Genomic DNA, 18,733 nt, shown 5'->3' with positions numbered 1-18,733 from the left:
TATTATTGTTTTATAAAAAGCAATGATGTTTTGTCATGAGCTCCAGGCTGCCAAGCTAAATTGAACCCAGAGCAAGGTGAACTGCTGAAAAGAGACATAACATCCACCCTGGGCAAACTCAGCCAGGAGCAAAGGGGCAGTGCTTTCCCAATGTCAGGGAAGGGAGCATGGAACTGTCAGCCTGTCTGGCCTTGAAGGGCACTGATCCTGCTCCTGCAGGCTTGGCTGCAGACTTGCCAGGATCACAAAAGCTCCACATGGCCCCTGCGAGAAGAGAAAGCTGCCCCAACAGTGAAAGGAGAGCAGCCAGGCATTTTCAGGGCTGAGGCAGTTTCCATTGAACACAGCTGGGGGTGCCTGTGGGATTGGAACAGCACTGACACAAGAGCACAATCACCAAAGACTAGTTCTACCAGTGCATTGTTCAAAGGCATATTTTTGTGCAGATACCTCCCACAGCAGGGCAGCAAGGAAAAACTGACACTACATCCTTTTTTACCTCCTTCTTCCACAGTGTGCAGGAATGAAAACTCTCCTATTTCATCCATAAATGTAAGTTTGCAAGAGCAGGGTTCATGGAACTAAGAGACAGTGTTCCACAAAAAAAGATCCTGGTATCAAACAAGATGTGATTAAAAAAACCAAACCCTTACTTGGCAACCTTGTATGCTTTTTGACTATTTTCTGACTAGCAAGGCAAAAGCCCTCTGGTCATGGTGGCAAAGCTTGGAATTTAAAGATGAAATGTTGTATAGGAGATGGGAAAATAAACCAATGTGCGACAAGCACTCATGAGAGTTCATTATCACCAAAACACTCAAAAAAGAGGTTTTGCTGATTTGCTGTGATGTCTTGAAGTTGCAAGTCATTAGTCATGCCATGAGAGAACTGGTTTGGAGGAAAACGCAGACAGATGATGGAAAATTAGTACAAGGAGGTGTGATGCTTTTCTTGCATGTGTTGTATTTCTAAAGTGGGTCCCCAAGGATGGGGAGAAACCCATACTGAGCAGTGTCTTCTGGAGACCCTACTGCAATTCATTGCTGCTGAGGTTGTTGGGCCTTTGCCTGACACAGAATCTGCCAGACAATATTTGTTGGTAGCTATGGGTTTCTTTAGAAAATGACCCAAAAAAGGAACCAAGAGGCTGTGATAGCAACCAAGCTTCTAAGAGCTGAGTTTTTCACCATATTTGGGGACCAAGACACAAAGAGCATGCAACAAGGCAGAGACCTTGATGCCAAAGTATTTCAACAGGTTTGTCAGATGCTAGTAAAGGCAATAGGAGGTATCCAGCATCCTAAAGATGATAGGGAGGAGAAGGTTGGCTGGTGCATAAAGAAGACATTTAGTCAACTGCATGCCAACTGGCCTGAGATATCTCCATTTATACTCCCTGCTGTCCCTGTGCTGCTCCTCAAGGCTTGGGTACCTGCCCCACACTGAGAGACCTTAGTGTGTTTTGCACAGCACCAAAACCCCATGAGTGTGTAACTGAATCACCTCTCAGACACTTCACAAGGGAGTGACAAAAGGCCCAGGACTGACTCAGCCCTTTTGTCTCTTCTGTTGTGTTTTAATGACTTTCAGGGAATGTGCTTTCTGACCCCAGGTCTCCTTTTCAGACATTAGCCAGGAAACATGGCATGGTCCCTGAGAGAAACTCATAAATCTGGACTGTGTAAGTCCAGCCTATCAGGACTCTGCAAAAATCAAGTGGTAACAGCCTAGGTTTTTCTAGAGAAAATTTGATGCAAATATTGCCTCAGGCAATGTGAATGTTCACTGATGTAGGCTTTTGAGTGGCTGATTGCACATCCCACAGAGATGGAGATATTAGGGGCCTGCAGCAGACAAACCATGGTCTATAGCACTGACCATGTACATGCATTAGCATGTAGGAGGCCAGTGGGTCCTGGCCAAGGAGAAGTTATGAGGGTAACTGAGTGGGTGCTGAATGCCAAGAATACAGCTAAGGGGTGTCGAGTCTGGCAGAAATTAGTTCCCCACTGGGGAAAAACAGGGAATGGCCTCATTTAGCCCACAGATTTCATTAAAACCAAGAAGTTTGCCGAGAACTCTTCCTCAGGAGAATTTCAAAATAAAAGGGAGCAGCAACTAAAAGCCTGTGATGGCATCACACTGGGTGTAGAGTCAATCCAAGCTCTATGAAATGTCCCAGTAGGAAAATATGATATTAGTGTGTAAATACCTACACTGGTTGGTCAGGCACTTCCTCCTTGTATGCCTGGCAGGAGGTAGGTCAGTGGGTCTGGGACTCCTCTGGAAGGAGTCTGAGCAGGGTGTGTATTTTTATGGATGCCTGACAGGGGTGAGCAAAGCAATTTCTTTTTGTTCAGTCCTGTGACAGAAGGACAGTGGTGTGGGTGCTGAAGGATGCCCAAAGCACATCCCAGAGCATGCCTGGCCCAGGCAGCAGGGGAAAGCAGGGGACCTGACAGCATGACAGTGATAGCAGAGTAGCACTGTGGTTGAGGTGACCTGCTCTTCCCCCTGTTGTGTCCTGCCCAAAGGGATGTCAGACCACCCCTTTTACAGACAGGCAGCTCCACAGCCTTCAGCTCTCCCAGCCCAGCTTTCTCCTGGGGCAAAAACCATTAAACAAAAAGATGGCACACTGGCTTCCAGACTCTCCCTGCCTGGTAATAATCTATGAAGGTTCCTACTGTAGCATCCAAACACCACAGTTCATCAGCTGACAGGAGACAAAGTAACCTTTTCTTTTCTGTTTGTCAGATCATGTTCTTCAAAATCATGCTATGTAGTCCACTGAGTATTACAGTTTGAAGCAAATTGAACTGTATAGCAGTTTATAAGCCTCAGCTTCATACGCTGTAGAAGGTGTCCGTGGCAAGAGCAATGTAGTTTAAGCCAATTTGGGACCTGAATCTTTGCTTTGGAAAACAGAGGACATAAGCAGCAAATACTCAGAGGGTCCCTGATTCCAGGCAAGTCTCTTGTTACCAGCAGGCACAGCCCAGGGCTGTGCTCCCTTCTTTGGGATGGAGAGTTTCCTCTAGCACTAAAACCTTGGCTCTAAAACCCTGGCTTCTTGGAAGCTAAATTCTCATAACTGTGTTCACTGAAGGGGTTTTTGACTTTGGAGTCCTATTGTTTACATCCGACTGTATATTTTCTCCTGAGAGCCCTATAAACCAAAGGAATTGCAGAAAAAAATCACACATTCCCACACAGGCATGTTTGCCTCTCATGAAGTCCGAAAAACCGTGCCCTAAATGTACTGTGAGACAGTAAATCTGAGAAGGCAGTGTGTGGGAAGTCTAGTCTGGGATGAGAAGGAAGGAGAAAGCAACCCACTGCAGTCCCCAGCGTCTTTCTCTGCAAGAACTCTGAGCCATGAGCTGGAAATGCTCTGGGGAAAGAGGCCAGCCAGTGCCTAGTGGGAGGCACCAGTTCCAGGAGTCCTCAAACATTGGAAACTGAAGTGTTTGTCTGTTCTTCCTAAATTTCAGCCTTTCCAGACCCTTGCAGACAGGCTTGTTTCTGAAGAGAATGGGAAGGCAGCTGGTGAAAAGGCGTCTTGCTTGCGCTCATCTAGGAAACTAAAACATCACGTACCTTTCCAGCCGGTGTTTTCCAGTTGTATTGATTCCAGGCCATGTTTTCTGATTGTGTATTTTATTCTCCTCTCCAGGCTGTCCTCCCTACAGTCACTCTTTCCACCTGCTTTTAAGGCCTCCTGTTCCTTCCTACCCTTTTCTAGTGAAAAGGCAGATTTTAAACACTGAAGCTCTGCTTGTGGCAGTGGCATCACAACATCTCTAGGCAGAGACTTTCTGAATTGTGGTCCATGTCAGCACACAGCCACCCTTATGGGGATCAGGTATCTCTCAAACTGAGGACTCCCTTAAGGAAGTATTTTGGGAAACAGGGAGCAGGAGGGATGAATGCCCCGTGTGTTTCATTTGCAAATGGTGAGCAAGGAATGAGTTTTTGAGGCCTTTCTGGGACACAGGATTGGTTTTGGGATGATGTTTGTGAGCAATCTTTGATCAGCAGATTGTATGAGTGAGAACTGATGCAAAGAGCAGACAGCTGAAAGGGCATCTCTGGTGGTGAGTGGAAGGTAGGTACATGGTGGACACAAATGATGAGTCCTTGTTCCCTGATTGGATGAGCACCTCTGGCAGAAGCAGGTTTCTGAGACAAATATTCTTTTTCACAAGTCCCTAAAAATGCTTCCTGTAAATATTTGCTAATGTTTACTTCACATTTGTAGTCACTCATGTCAATATGATCCTGGAATGTTAACTGGAAGCAAACACAAAAGTGGGCATGAACTCAGCTTTTTAATTTAGACTGATTTTCATGGTCATTATATTTCACATAATCATCCAGTTTGGTCGAGAACTAGTGGTGCTCCAGGAGTTCCTTTCCTTCCAAGAGCCATGATTTTATTGTTTTCTGTTAGGAAAATGTGTTACCAGAGTCACTGTTGTTTGTGTCTACTGCCTGACACTTCATACCACAATCCTGCATCCAGTTTCTTCTAACTTAATCAAAACTTAACAATCTTGCCTAAAAGCTCCGACAGCAGTTGTTTGCCTCTGGCTGTTTTTATAATACTTTTTTTTTTTTTTAAGTTCTTCTGAATCAATCAAGCCATTTCCAAGAATGTAACTAAAACTAAGCACCTTTTTGTTTTCTCCGTGTCAGGAAAAAAATCTGATGATGACTTTTTTCATAAGTTCTGCTGCACTGTGCTGTGGAGCAAAATCATCAGATTTACAATGGAGCTGGACTTTGGGTAGGAAATGTGTTTTGTGCCTTTCCTCTGAAAGGTTATCCAACAACTAGCCATAAGGAGTTGTGGTTTGAACTGTCTCAGTAGCGACACCTTTGATTTTCACACCTACAGACACTGCAGATTTCTCATGTTCTAGGGGTGTTTTCAGCCAGGTCTGAACTTCCTCTTATTGCAGTGGCCGTTTACCCTGGTAGTTGGTCCAGCCTTGCTTGGGCCCAGGCAAAGAAGGGGAGCAAATGCTGGGATAAGGAATTTTGATGTGGCAGAAACTTGTTCTGAAGACTCAGTGTATTGGATTGAATGTGGGCTTGGATCTACTTGGCCAAGATACAAAGGTATTGCACGATTCAGGGCATCTGAGAGGCACAGGACCTTCACCTATAGGCTGCAAAAATATTAGACAGTGCTAAGTTTTAAAACTTAACCCCGAGTTTTAAAACATTTTAAAACTCAGGCTTAGATAGAGAGTGTGTTTTGTGCCTGGAGGCTCTATCTCACTTTACCATACACACAACATGAGAAAGAGCAGTGCCTCACCTCACCGAGCTCGCTGTGACTAGGACATCTCTGCAGGACCCCCTGGCACAGCTCGGTGGGTGCTGTGGGAAGCCCAGGGGACGCTGCTGAATAGGGTGTGGATGCCATGCAGTAAATAATGATCGCTTTCAAACACTGGATGATGATGAGAAAACAGAGCAGTGTTCACCACAGAAAGCGGTCCAGTATCTGTGATCCAAAGACCCAGAAAGCAAGAAGTATTTAGGAAAAAAAAAGTAAGAGGAATGCACAAAAGCCGTTCAGACAGTGCTCTCACTGCTCATCCTCTTGGGTCCAGCAGACGTATTTGGTCTTGGCACTGTGTTTGACTGTGGTGCTGTGCAGCCAGGGACCATTCCAGCTGGCAGAGGCTCCACACAATGTAACCATCAGCAGCCACAACAGCACCAGGGGCAACAACTTCTCCCTAGAAAAAATTGGTTTATAAGAGTGGTCTTATAAACGAATTCAGTGGTGCAGGTGATGGTCAGAGATCCACATCTTGTCCTGGTTTGGTCACCACCAAGTACAGCAAGTGGCCAGACTCTGGTAGCTTTTGCCATCAGGGTCAGGCAGCTGGAGAGCATGCACAGGATGGGCAGACACTGTGGGAATGTGGCTCACCAGGCACAGTCTGGGAAAAGAACTGAAACACAGAGATGGAGCAGAAAATAAAGGTCAAATGCTCTTGGCTCATGCAAACCTACTTCTGGGTATTTTTTCTTGCTTTGGTTTTTTGTTTTTTAATTTAATTTTCCCCCCTGGTGACAATTATATATGTTGCAAGGTGAAGTAGTTCTCAAGTGAAATGAAAACCCTTTCTCTGACCTCAGAGTGCATAACTCTCTGAATTACTTGACAAGCACCGTTTACCCTTTGAGCAATTCATGATTCCCCTCTCACAAGTAAGAGCACACTTATGCGGATGTTTTCCTTGCTCAGTACTACCTAATGGATTTTTTTCCTTAATAACTGTCATTTGACCTGCATCTTGAGTTCAATCCCCAGATGAGCCATTCACTTCAGACTTGGACTCCATGATCCTTGTGGGTCCCTTCTAACTCAGAATAATCTGTGAGTCTGTGAATGTTGCTATTCTCAACTCAAAATTAAAGATGTAAGTTGCTGATTGTGAATACTATTTGTCGTTCATTTGCTAGAGGAATCTTAGGCACATTGATCCCATTTCCTCTTAGTGCCACATTATCAATAAACCTTTGCCTCACTGCTTCTGTAAATCATTTTCATCCCTTTCCTTTAGCAACCATGTGTTTGGGGTCTTGCACAAGTATCTCATGAGAGTAATTGGTCAAGTCATGCAGTATCATTTTTACTCTTTGATGAATTGGCAAAACCTCATTAAAGGAGGATTATTGAACAACACATAAGTATTTTTTCAGATGAGGAAAGCACTGCCCTTAAATCATGATGGCAAGCAGGGCTTCCCAGTATTTTACCAAGCACAGTGGCTTGCATCAGCTACTGGTGTCATTCAAAAGACTTCGATTATCCTGCCTCCCACAGTCAACATATACCTTCTCTCTTCTGGGATATGAAGGATGTGGAGCTAAAGCTTCAGAGGAGTCCTAAGCTGGTACAACATTTCAGAGCTGATGACAAATGAGGAAGAGTTTCAAACACTCTTTTCCTACTCCTCACAGCACCAGCACAAAAAACCCTTGAGGTGCAAGAGCGCAGCACTCACAACTAATGGTGGTCTCCCATCCGAGGGTACAGCGGTCTTGGCAGCTCATGGCAAACACCAGAAGTGGACCCAGACCCAGAGCCAGACTGAGGCAGGGGAGAACTGTTTGCTGCAGAGGCTGGAGAGAACCTACAGAGGCCAAGGGTTTATTAAACTTCAGTTTGACTGGAGCTGAAATATGTGCCTCTAGAGCAGGGCAGCAGAGGTTCACAGAGTCATTTCTGTAGACATTTTATGACAGTCTTTGGGGATACATATAAGAAGACTGGGGCATTCTGAGTAATTTAAAAAAATATTTGTTTAGACTGTGTCAGGGTCAACTGGAGTTTCCAAGCAAGCCAGTCTTAGATGGATTTTTCTGTCTTTGCCCTTTCTCCCCAGCTATAGTGTAGACACACTGTGGTGCATGGCCAGGCCATGCAGTGCAGCCATATCTCCTCAATACCTCAAAAGAAATCTCAAGCTCAGAGAGACCTTGAGGTCACTGTGTACCCCCTGCACTGCATGTGGGCTCATGGAGACCAGGGAGGAGAGTCTCTGGTACCAGGCATTGCTGCTACCACCTTCAGACCCTCTCAGGAGTCTGGGCTTTCCCATCCCAATTGGCACCAGCATCTCCTCTGCAGGAAACCCCTGTGAGGCTGCAGCACTGCCCCCAGCTCATGATGAGTGTGTAAAGGTCAAGGGAAAGAACCTGCTGCTCTCAACTTTGCTGTTGGGTTTTGTGTCTTGCTCCTCGGCTGGCAAGTTCCCAGTTTGTTTGTGCTGCTTCTTGCTTCAGTTTGGGATTTTGCTGCCCTATTACTCTCTGCCAGTAAAAGTTGATGCCAGTCTGTTGCCAGGCCCAGTGACTGTGAATTAGTGGGTTTGGTAGCCAGAAGCCTCATTTCTTTCTGGAATGCTTCTAAAAGCCTAGTGCTTGTAGGAATTTTCCCAGACCTGGCTGGCCTTGAGTTTTGCAATGTGCAGTTGGAATGGAAATAAATTATAGATGTTCTTCCAAGAACAGGCAGGTTTGTGGAAGGCTGAATGTTTTTCTTTCCTCGTCTGGGCCTTTCTTTACTAATCAGCTGTATAAAACTGAAGAACAACAGAACTACTTTGCTAAGAAATCTTGCCCAAAGTTTGTCTCAATGTTTAAACTCAACCCTTTCTGTGGTTCTGTGAGGTTCAGCCAACTTTTGCTGTTTTCTGCTTTTTCTCCAGCCTTCTATCATTCCTGCTTTCCAATTTCTAAGCGTAACTGGTAGCACCCAAATCCCCCTGAGATGTGCTGTACTTGGGCACTGTACTTGTGGCAATGGCGTTGCCACAGCTCCTCATCCAGACTCAAGAGTCCACAGGTCTCTGTGGGGGCACCTGGGGGCCCAAACTGAGAAGCACAAGGAGCACCATGGGAGCAGTGTTGGGAAGATTTGTTTGGACTTGCCTGGCTGCCCATCTGAAGTACATAATGCTGCACTTTAGTGCAGGGGTAGTCCAGGGACACACATATGCTGCAGTGCCTTGCTGGACTAGGGCCACAGGCTGGCTGCTTCGGCTGGGCAGAGCCTGCTCAGACACCGCCCTGGCTGGGACCCACAAGCCATTGGAGTTCATCCCTCATTAATTTGAACCAGGACTTCATAATGCAGATGCAGCCGAGCTCTTGCCCAGCCCATTACAAAATGCCCCTAACCTCCCTCCTCCTGCCCTCTTCTCAGCTGGAAATTTCAGGTTGCAAGTCCAGCCCTGCTACCAGCAGCACAGAACAGACAACTAGAAGTCACCTGTGGGAGGCAGCTAAACTTCAGCAATGAATGGCTGTCTCTGCTGCAGAGAGGTTGCTTTTGCAAAGCAGACAGAGAGAAGAATGCAGAGAGAGGCAGACAGACCAACCCAATGATGTGAACACCGTCCAGGCAGGCACCGACCCACAGGATGGGGTGAATCACTCTGCAAGATGGCAGTAGGGAATTAAACTGTGCCAGACATCAGGGCAAGGATCAACTCCCTTCAGGCAGCTTTGTCTCACCAGCCTTCCTCACCAGCAGGAAGTAGAATCCCCCACCCCCTCCTTAACTAGAGGGCTGATTTATACCTTCTGTCACAGGTGATGGCCAGTGGTGCCTCCCTTGGCATGCAGTTAGCATGGAAGTCAACACACACATCGGGATATAGAAGGTTGCATGACTGCCTCATACCTCACCTTCATACCCTCTCATCCTGACAGAGCAGAGGTCTTACTCACCCAGCACACAGCCGGAGTGGAAATTGTAAGGGAAATGTCCAGGGTATGTTGTGGGGAAGAGAGAGGCACTGACTGTTTGCTGGGAAACTTCTGGAGAAGATGACAGCTTGCAGAGAAGAGCCCCCTTTTCTCTTGCAGTGCTCAGGAGAGGGATCTTTCCAGATCCTTGCAGTGGCCAAACAGCATGGGTGAGGTTAAGATGAATACATAAATCTGCATCTGATGGGAACACTTATGCTTGTCCTTTCAGAGTGGGAGCTTAGCCCTAAGCCCTGCATCAACCTCATCTGTCACTCACATCTAACAGCACTCACTGCTACTGCAGGCTCTGCGTGGCACTTCCTGCTGTCAGCCCCAGAGCTCCACAGTACCTACCCTTCCCTGCTCCAGCTGCAGGGCCCCTGTGAAGCACAGGGTGGAATCCTGGCTGCCTTAGATGCTACTGTTGCTAACTCAGCTGGAGATAGTACCCAAGCAGAGGAGGAGAAACGTTGCTGGATCTAGAGTTTTCTTAAAACAGCACAACAGAGGGCTAACTGAATGGTACCAAAGTAAGGGAGACTTACAGGCATTGGGCACACATTGCTCCAGATGCTGACAGCCAGTAATGATGTCCCAGGAGAAGAACTCAGCTCAGACGGGGCTCCCGCACAACAGAGTTCCCACATTGGGACAGAGCATCAAAGTGTGCAAAACCCTACAGTGCCTGCCTCTGGCAATCATAAGTCTTCAGCAAACAGCACTGAAGACCTGTCTGTTCTGTCTTTCACTTCCCCAAGAACCTGGGGACTCTTCTGGACTGAAATCCCAATAAACAGTTACTACCCTGTGTGTAGGTGTGAGTCTATGACTGAGATGATACAATTCAATACTTCGTCCAATATTAGTGATGCTGGTTTTTTTTTCTTAAATAAATCACATATTTTGTCTTTTCAGCATTGAGCCAAGTTTTCAGAACAGTTAGGTGCTTACATCTGGCTCTGAGGAGCTTAGGAAAAACCAAGACACTCAGGCAATCACTGTCATGGCAAGGTATGCAGGACTGTTTGGGAAGGAAGAGACTACATATCCAAAAGGTATCAAAACCAGAGCAAAGAGGAAACTGAAAGCCATTTCAAGCCGCCTTCCCATCCTTGCCTGCCTTGTCCATCTTCCTTGGCTGGTACTCACTGGGGATATATCAGGTCAGAGGTTCTAGATGGCTTTTGGTTCACATGCACTGCTTTAGACAGAGACACAAGTAGCATGGAGCAGAAATTCACTCTTTTTTCTTAGCTGTTTGTGACATGCCTACAACGGGAAATGAGGCATTTTAAAATGCAGTAGCTGACCCATCTTGTCTGTAATACTTTCAAACTTTGCATATAGCCTGGCATGCTGCAAACCTGTAGCTGATCACCCCCAGCCCTGTGCCTGGGGATACCCGTGTGGGATCTAATGAGGCTCTGATGCCACCAAGGTGGCCTGTCACTTCCATCTGCTGTCACTTAAAAAGTCATCTTGTGACTGATCCTGGCATATTCCCAAGGTATTCCCTGCAACACTGCAGACCTTCAGGTGTGAGAGAGGACGAAACCATGTCACTGGGAAATTAATGGGCTCATCAGAGAGAACTGAGATGCCCAACTCCAGAATATTGGCATAAGCAATAATCTCCCTCCATATTCAGTAGTGAAGAAGCCATGATAGGCAATGGAGCAGTTTCATCTTCTCTCCATGGAGGCAATGGCAGTACATTTTCTTGCTCTTTCCTTATATCATGCTCTGGGAGCCAGAAAGTCAACTGCAATTGCAGCAGGTTGCTAGAAGCATTTTTGTCTCTTCAAAACTTGCTAGTAAGCACTTTCCCGCTTTTCAGGTGAATGTGCCACATGAAAAAGGACATGGTGAATGAGCTGTGCCTTTTTCTCTAGCCACAGCTTCCATGCAGCATTTTCAGAATTGATTTGTTTATGTAAAATCCAGTTTTGTTAGCTTCCTTTAAAAAACATGAAAGATGAGCAAGCAGCACATGTTGCATTTGTAAAGACAACGCTGAGCTCTCCCCAAGTAGCCACAGGGTGTGTGAATTCAGCTAATCAGGCAATAAAGAAACACATGGCCTAAAAAACAGATGTTTGTATTGGGGGGAAAAATAGCTAGTTCAGAATAAAAGTGAGAGAACACCAACTTTCCCAAGTAAATAGTGCATATTCCCCAGGCTTTTGCTGTGATGTAAACTTCTCAGTAGCACTAGAGTTAATGTTTGTCAAGCTGCCTGTCCCCAGATTCATACAGTGATTTACTCCAGGAGAATTAGCCAGCCAGGAATAAGAGGGCTTAAGTGCAGCCAGGCCTGAGATGAATTTGAGTCCTACAGAAACATCTCCCAGGCACACAGTGGAGGCAGAGCCACTGACTCAAGGTATACACTTGCTTCAGGGCCAGCAAAAAACCACCCATGGACTTACTGTGTGGGACCTTTGTCACTGTCTCCAGACTGCTTTTCGGGAACAGAAGGTTTTTAGACCTTTCTGCTCCAAGCCTTAGCATTGCTCCTGCTGTATGCTCTGATCAGAAAAATAAGTCTCTTCTCAAAGAGAGGAGCCCTAGGTGTGGTCAGGAGGAGCACAGGAGAGAGGAATATGCCTTTCCCCCTTTCATTCTTCTACAAGTAGACTTTTCTGTAGGACTTCACCGTGTCTGTAATTAGCTCCCCAGGGTGATCAGGTATTTCACAGCTGTTTTTAGTCTGTGAATTCCACCACGAGTAACCACAGAGTGTGTCCCTGCTTTCCTGCAGAGCCTCAGGAGGCTGCAGGCAGGAGTGCCAGCAGCTTGGACAAGCTCAGCAGAGACGGATGGTGTCCATGCAGATGACAGCATTCATGTAGTGGTCTCCTGAGCACAATGGGAAGTCAGTGAATGCTGTACCATGAGCAGAGGAACAGCATAGACAATATTCAGCCCTCCTTCAGGTTCTGCATTATCAAACCAAAGGAGGTCCCTGCCTGAGAGGGATGGACAGGCCATATATTCATCCTCATCCAGAGTAGAAATGGAGATGCTCCAACCAGTTTCTGCTTAGCAGCAAATGGTTAACTTCAGCTTCCAGAATGAAGCCAATGGTTTGTGTCCTATGTAAAATTATACCACCTGCATTTAAGAGATAAATGCTGCCCTGTTTTACACTTCAGTTGGGCACAAGAGTGAAAGCATGACTAAGCATTTTGATTATGATAATGATTAGCATTGCTAATAAAATCAGTGATGCAACATACAACCAAAAATGTGTTTAAAATCTTTTCTACATGTGCAGACTGCAAGAGCACTGACTCCCTGAACAGAAATAAACCTAAATATTTGGGTCTTTGCATCTCTAAAATTCAGTCACTTTGGTTTTCCTATATAACCAAAATGTTGATTTTTTAAAATATTAGTCTTGTGCTGACTTCTAGACTTTAATGACAGACAGGAGGCAGAAGACTGCAACAGACAGCTTAGAAACAAGTATAATGGATTCAGTATGTGTTAAGGCAAGATCACAGGAGTTGGATAAGGTTCCTATGGTAGGCCAAGTCTTTGAGTGCTGGCTGGGCTGTGGTGCAAGTAAGACATGTAAAATACACTGCCCAAACCCTCTCTAGGCAAAATTTTACCTCTGGTACTTCAGCAAGAGTTTAGAGAATGACTTTAAGAGCTTTTTTATTTTTTTCAAAGCACCATTGCCATGAAAGTCAGACCACGCATGTGCAGCAAGGAGAAGCACCCTCAAGTGGCCAGCACTGGAAGCCACAGAATTTGGGGTAGGCAGGGGGGAACACTCCTGTGCCTGCACTTGGACAGGAAGGCAGAAGGCCCCAGTGTCATTTAGTGTGGGAACAGAGGGGCAGGCTGGTGCAGCCCCAGGCCACCTGTGCCATGGTCTTTGGACACGGATTGTCCACAGACAGACAATGTCTGTGAGCTGCCCCATGCCAGTAGGTGTTCCAAACTATTCTTAAAGCCTCCCAGGACTGGGATAGCATCAGCTCCTTGCTGAGACTATAATAACTTGGACAAGATGTTGCCAGAGCAGTACACTAGCAGTGCCAAGACACAGCAGGCTTTTTTGCCTGGAACCCAGGGGAACTGACCTGTGCTGGCTGTGTCCCTGAGTTGTGTTGGCCATGTAGCTCTCTTGCAGCCTTATGGGCTGTGGGGCTGCCATCACAGGATCTCTGTGAAGGAGCCTATCTGTGGCTTGTCATGCATCTGCTGTGCTAAGCAGACCTACCATTTCAAGTTGGACCCAAAGCCGCATGTTGGAAATGTCCCAATCTCCATCCCTGTGGATGTACCAAGCTGACTTTGCTCTAAGTTAAATTTCATGAATAAAACTGTACATAGTGAAGATTTTAGTTGATTACCCTCTTGAAGTACCTGAGGAACAAAACACATACAAGTTGTGAATCCAACAAGGATGGATTGGCAAGTAGTGAAGGTGGCACTGAGCAGTCCTTCTAAGGGTGCACTAGTGCTCACATTAACTCCTTGTCATAGAGATCTTCACAATATGTAACCCGAAGGTCTGCCTAGTTTTGATCAGAAACAGACACCCCAAACTTTGCAGTGAAACTTTGAGGCCATCTCCAGTTACAGGAAGTCTGGGTATATCCATATGCAGATGTATGCAATTTGTTTCACTTCAGCAGTTAGCGTGACTGTTTTGAGGTCAGGGAGCCTGTTTCTAGGGAATGAGGTTGACTTCTTGGGATACTCAGCCAAGGGTGGATGCACACCATGCCCTCGTTATGCTGCCATCCTCCCCTCCATCCCAGAGGTTCTGGCCCTCCCATGGAAAGAGTTCATCCCTACCAGGGCCCCGAGGCGCTAGAGGTGAAGAAGCTCATGCCTGCTGCAATGCAGGAGCATGAGAGCAGCATGGCTGAGCTGCAAAGGAGGGCTCTGGACTGGCAGAGCAGGCACAGGAACACCCACTGTGTGTGCAGCAGGGACACTCCTTGCTCCCAGGGGCTGGTGTTTTGTGATGGAGATAACTTATCACTGCTGAAAGCCTGAGGCCAAGCTCTCAGCTGCAGTTTGAGCTATTCTGTCAACAAAATTAGAACAGACACAGAGCTTTTTTTATCTCTCTCTCTCTCTCTCTCTCTCTGTGTGTTTGTGTTTGTGCAGACCCTTCCCCAGCTGAGCTCCTGAAGCAGATAAAGACCAGCAGAGGAGTTTCCAAAGAAAGGCTTCAAGTCTTGTGTTTGCTGCTGTTGGAGCTGCAGGGGACTTAGGAGTTAGGGAGGCAGCCAACACAAAGCCGTGGGGGAAAATGTACTGAGCTTCTTGACATCATAAATAATAAAAGAAAGAGTGAAAGGGAAAAAATCCCCCCAACCTCTTGGAATACTTCATTTATTACTCTGTCTCTACTGAGTCTCATAGGCGGTAGTCCATTGCTGCAGACTTTCTGGAACTGTCTTATTTTCAGTCATAAAAATTATAAATACCATGTCTGTAGCATATGATGTACCAAGGCTGTGGGGCAGGGCACTGTCCCAGCCCATTTTGTTCGAGTCTGTCCACTTGTACCCCGCAGGAGCAGTGGGAGAGGTCAGCCAGTTGTAGAAGGCGGGTTCAAAGAAGAGACACTGTGTCAGTCACTGGCCTAGACACTGGTCCTGGAACACAGGGAGCATAAATTTTGGCAAAAATGTTCCCAAGGATCAAAGCAAAGAGAGCTGAGATAGACATCAAGCTTTGGTAAGCTTTATAGGAAGCTCCTCAAAAGTCTGAAGGAACAATTTTAGAGAAAGCAATAAATCTGAAATCACAGTAGGGTGAAAGTGGCAGGTAACTCCATTGCCTTCATCCAAGGTCTGCCTACAAGCCCCCTGTACCACCTGAGCAATTTTCTTCTCAAATCCCTTTCATAGCTCGTCCCCCTAGGCTTAAACCTGGGCCACCCTTGCTCTCATGCCTGAGGGTGACAGCCACGTTTCATCCTCCTGGTTTCATCCCAGTCATCTCAGTGCAGCCTTTCAGCCACAAGAGTGAGAGACAGGCAAGGACTTGTGCTCTGTACACCTTCTCACAACACTTTTCATGAGCTTTTGGCTGTGAAGATGTGACAGAGCTGTTCACAGAAGGGCTGAACTGTAAATATACAGTGAATTAGCAAAAGGATTTTGTAACAGTAGATGAGTATTACCAAAGACACAGGCTATGATGCCTAAGCTGGGATTAATGGCCCTGGCTATCACATTGCCTGGGAAAAGCTCTCAGTGGGGACATCACTAAATAGTGGAATTGTTTCCCAGAAAGACTGATCCTGGCCTGGTAACTTTTAAAAATAGACTAAAGTGAAATTTCAAAAAAAAAAAATATGAAAGGCACTTGATGTGCTCTTGGTTTGGCAAGGAGAGTATGGATAGAAAATACTACAGTATCACCTCTTACACATTCAGGAACTCCGCATAGGGGCTCAAGGTTAAAACCTGCAGTAGGGCTACCACGTTTTTGGCCCAAATATTGCAGCCAGAGATGTGGAGAGGTGAGACACTTGGATGTGCACTAAAGGCCAGGTGGCCAGTCACTCACACAGATCCCTCTTCTTCTCTCCTGAGTTCAGCCCACCATGAAGAGCAGTGGCATCAGATAGGGAGAGCCATGGGTCCCCACCAGAGTCCTGCTGACGTAGCATCACTCTTGCTCATGAAAGGGACACCACTGTCACTGGAGGCAGGAGGTGTGCAGGAGAGGACACAGAGTGCCTGCACCCGAGATGCATATAGCCTGTTACAAAGCTCAAAGGTGGCTTTACTGTAGCTGCTAAGCCCTAGAAAGGAACCAGTTCACCGGTTCAGTGGTTGAAACCTCTCCCTCCTGCGCTGCTAGACTGCTCTCATGTCACGTCTCATTAAATATTAATTGTTGAGGGCAACCATGAGGGAACAGCCCCCTAGACTGCTGTCACACTGCTCTCATTTCCCTCTGCCCTGCACACAGGGATTGCTCTTTTTTCAGGTGTCTCCTACTGTCCTTTTCTGTGGCATTGAGTCCCATTCACAGCCTCTTTGCCAAAAGTAGTGCAAGTCTGCGGGGTCAACTGGGAGTGTCAGGAGAACCTCTGCTGACACACCACCACTGCCTGAGGATGCAGGAGCAGAAAACAGACCCCATTGAGCACACGTGGCTGCTGTGTACTCCTGCTTTTCTACTCTGTGTTATTCAGCAGTGGAGCACAGATGGGCTGGTGACAGGGGACCTGAATGGTGAAAGGAGAAAATGGGTCTCTGAGAGGCAGAGACCTTTCCTGTGGCCAGGACCAAGGAATGAAGTGCTCCATGATGTTCAGCCCTGATGTGGGTGTTGAGATGTTGAAGGAGAGTCTTGCTAGAGTGTGTGCACCTGAGTGTGCAGGGCTCATCCTCCCACCTGGATCTCTGAGAGGGAGCAGGCGCTGGAGAGCTTGCTCCAACCTCCTCTTGCCCATCTGTGCTGTCCAAAATTGGTCAAAACATTTACAACTGTTTCCCTTTCTCTCTCTCCCTGCCCCCTACCCCCGGCCAAACCTGCCCTCCCCCACTTCCCCACTTCCCATCAAAATAGGTAAGGAAAGCGGCTTGGGAGAGCCCGACTTGCAGCCAAGCTCTGACCCTTCAGCAATGGACAGCAGCTACCTCAGCGTGAAGGAGGCCGGGGTGAAGGTGCCCCAGGACAGGGCCAGCACAGACCTGCCCAGCCCCATGGATAAGGCCGACTCAGAGAGCAACAAGGGTAAAAAGCGGAGGAACCGCACCACCTTCACAAGCTACCAGCTGGAGGAGCTGGAGAAGGTCTTCCAGAAGACCCACTACCCTGATGTCTATGCCAGGGAGCAGCTAGCCATGAGGACAGACCTCACCGAGGCTCGTGTACAGGTATGGGGGAAATCCTGGGGCTGGGTGAGGGGTGGAGGAGCTGCAAAAAACCTCTGAGGTTCCCTTGCAGCCTCACCATAAGCTGCAGGAAGCCGAGCCCTAATCAGAGCCTGTGGTACAGGGAAAGCACAAGGAGGTACACCCACATCTGACACTGGTGTCAATCCCTTTATTTGGTCTGGTGTCCTGCAATCCACTGTTCACAGAAACACTTCTTGCCCTTGAACTAATGGGACAGCAGGTGGGTAAGCCTCCGCCTGAACAAAGCTTGCACAAAACCTGCTCTCTTCAGGAGGCTTGCAGGGGACACAGGGCTCACAGTCTGAGTGGGAGCAAGCTTTCCACAGGAAGCCTCTTTCTGGAAGATGCCACTGCAGATGTGACAGGTAGTCCAGTTCCAGAGAACATAAGGAGACATAAGAGAGGCAGCTCTTGTTTCCTGCTTGGCAGGTACTGAGACTGCATCAAAGCTGGAGATCTGGAGGCAAAAGGGGCATCCTCCACCTTAGGAGGAGCAGGGGAGTCAAACAGCCCCACTCTGTTGACAGTCTCAGTCATCTCCACTGACAGAGGTGTCAGCTCTCATGAACTAGCTCCCTTGAACTAACCTGGGGGACCAGCAGACCCAAAATCCACATCAGAGGAGGGAATGATTCTCTGACTACTGCTCTTTCCTCTGAGCCAAGTTTAAACAGGAGGCCTGTGAGGGCTCAGAAGCATGTGCAAAAAGGAGCACCACTGGATGGGGCGGACATCCACAGCTCACGCCTTGGTGGCCAGCTCCTTCTCCAGCACAGCTAATCCTGTAACTTCCATCTGCAGGCATTTGTCAGCTCACCACCCCCAGAACCCACACTAGCATCAAGAATAATTGGCCCATTGAGACACCTGATTCTATCCTTTACGCCAGGAATATTCCCAGCTCCCAGGCAGCCTCTGCTTTAACCTTTACAAGTAGTTGTTGCAAATAAGGCCCACCTCCATGCTTAGGTCCATTTTAGTTTATACATTCACTTCTGGATTCAACGAGAAGCAGGATTTTTCTTGTCTGCTTCCCTAAATTGGTTTGCAGGGCTGGTGTGCTCTTCTTCCCCACAGCTGTTTCTCTTCAGGCTAGACATGGCTGTGTTTCAGTAGACAGCAGTGCAGTTCCCACTGGTCCTGGGTGTAGCATGCTGAGCACTACAGGATGGGCAGAGCAAGGCAGTGCTGCAGACATCAGCTCTTCACTTGTGCCACTGGATGCAGCTCTTGATTTCCCAAGAACACACTACAAGTGCTAATGGGGTCTCTTGGGAGGCCAGGCATAGCATCGGGTTACTGGCTGCACAGTGCATGAAATTCCTTTAGCTCAGGAATGAGAATGAGGTGCTGGAGGGAGACAAGATCCTCCTGCTTCTGTTTGCTTCTGAGCCAGGGTTTGCAGCTACTGTGTCATCCCAGGCAGTGTGAAGGGCTGGCCACCAGAGCCAGGGCAGGTGAGGCAGATGTGATCTACAAGTTCCTTACATATGACCCTTCATTATGGGGTTTTCCTCCACTGTGCCTCTAGATCACACTTCAGCTGAGGGCAGAAGAACTCC

At 47.3% G+C, this 18,733-nt stretch overlaps 1 protein-coding gene across 1 annotated transcript in view; it reads left to right on the top strand.

Annotated features, from left to right (window-relative positions):
- Positions 1–18,733, top strand: part of ALX4 (ALX homeobox 4) — a 43,012-nt gene that overhangs the window by 11,660 nt on the left and 12,619 nt on the right. Inside the window, exon 2 of the mRNA XM_066321062.1 lies at positions 16,840–17,150. Within this exon, the coding sequence (XP_066177159.1) occupies positions 16,840–17,150 (311 nt within the window). The remainder of the gene's footprint in view (positions 1–16,839; positions 17,151–18,733) is intronic.

This window comes from Sylvia atricapilla, chromosome 6, assembly GCF_009819655.1.
Source record: "Sylvia atricapilla isolate bSylAtr1 chromosome 6, bSylAtr1.pri, whole genome shotgun sequence".
NCBI lineage: Eukaryota > Metazoa > Chordata > Aves > Passeriformes > Sylviidae > Sylvia > Sylvia atricapilla.
This window is presented reverse-complemented; position numbering and strand designations above follow the sequence as displayed.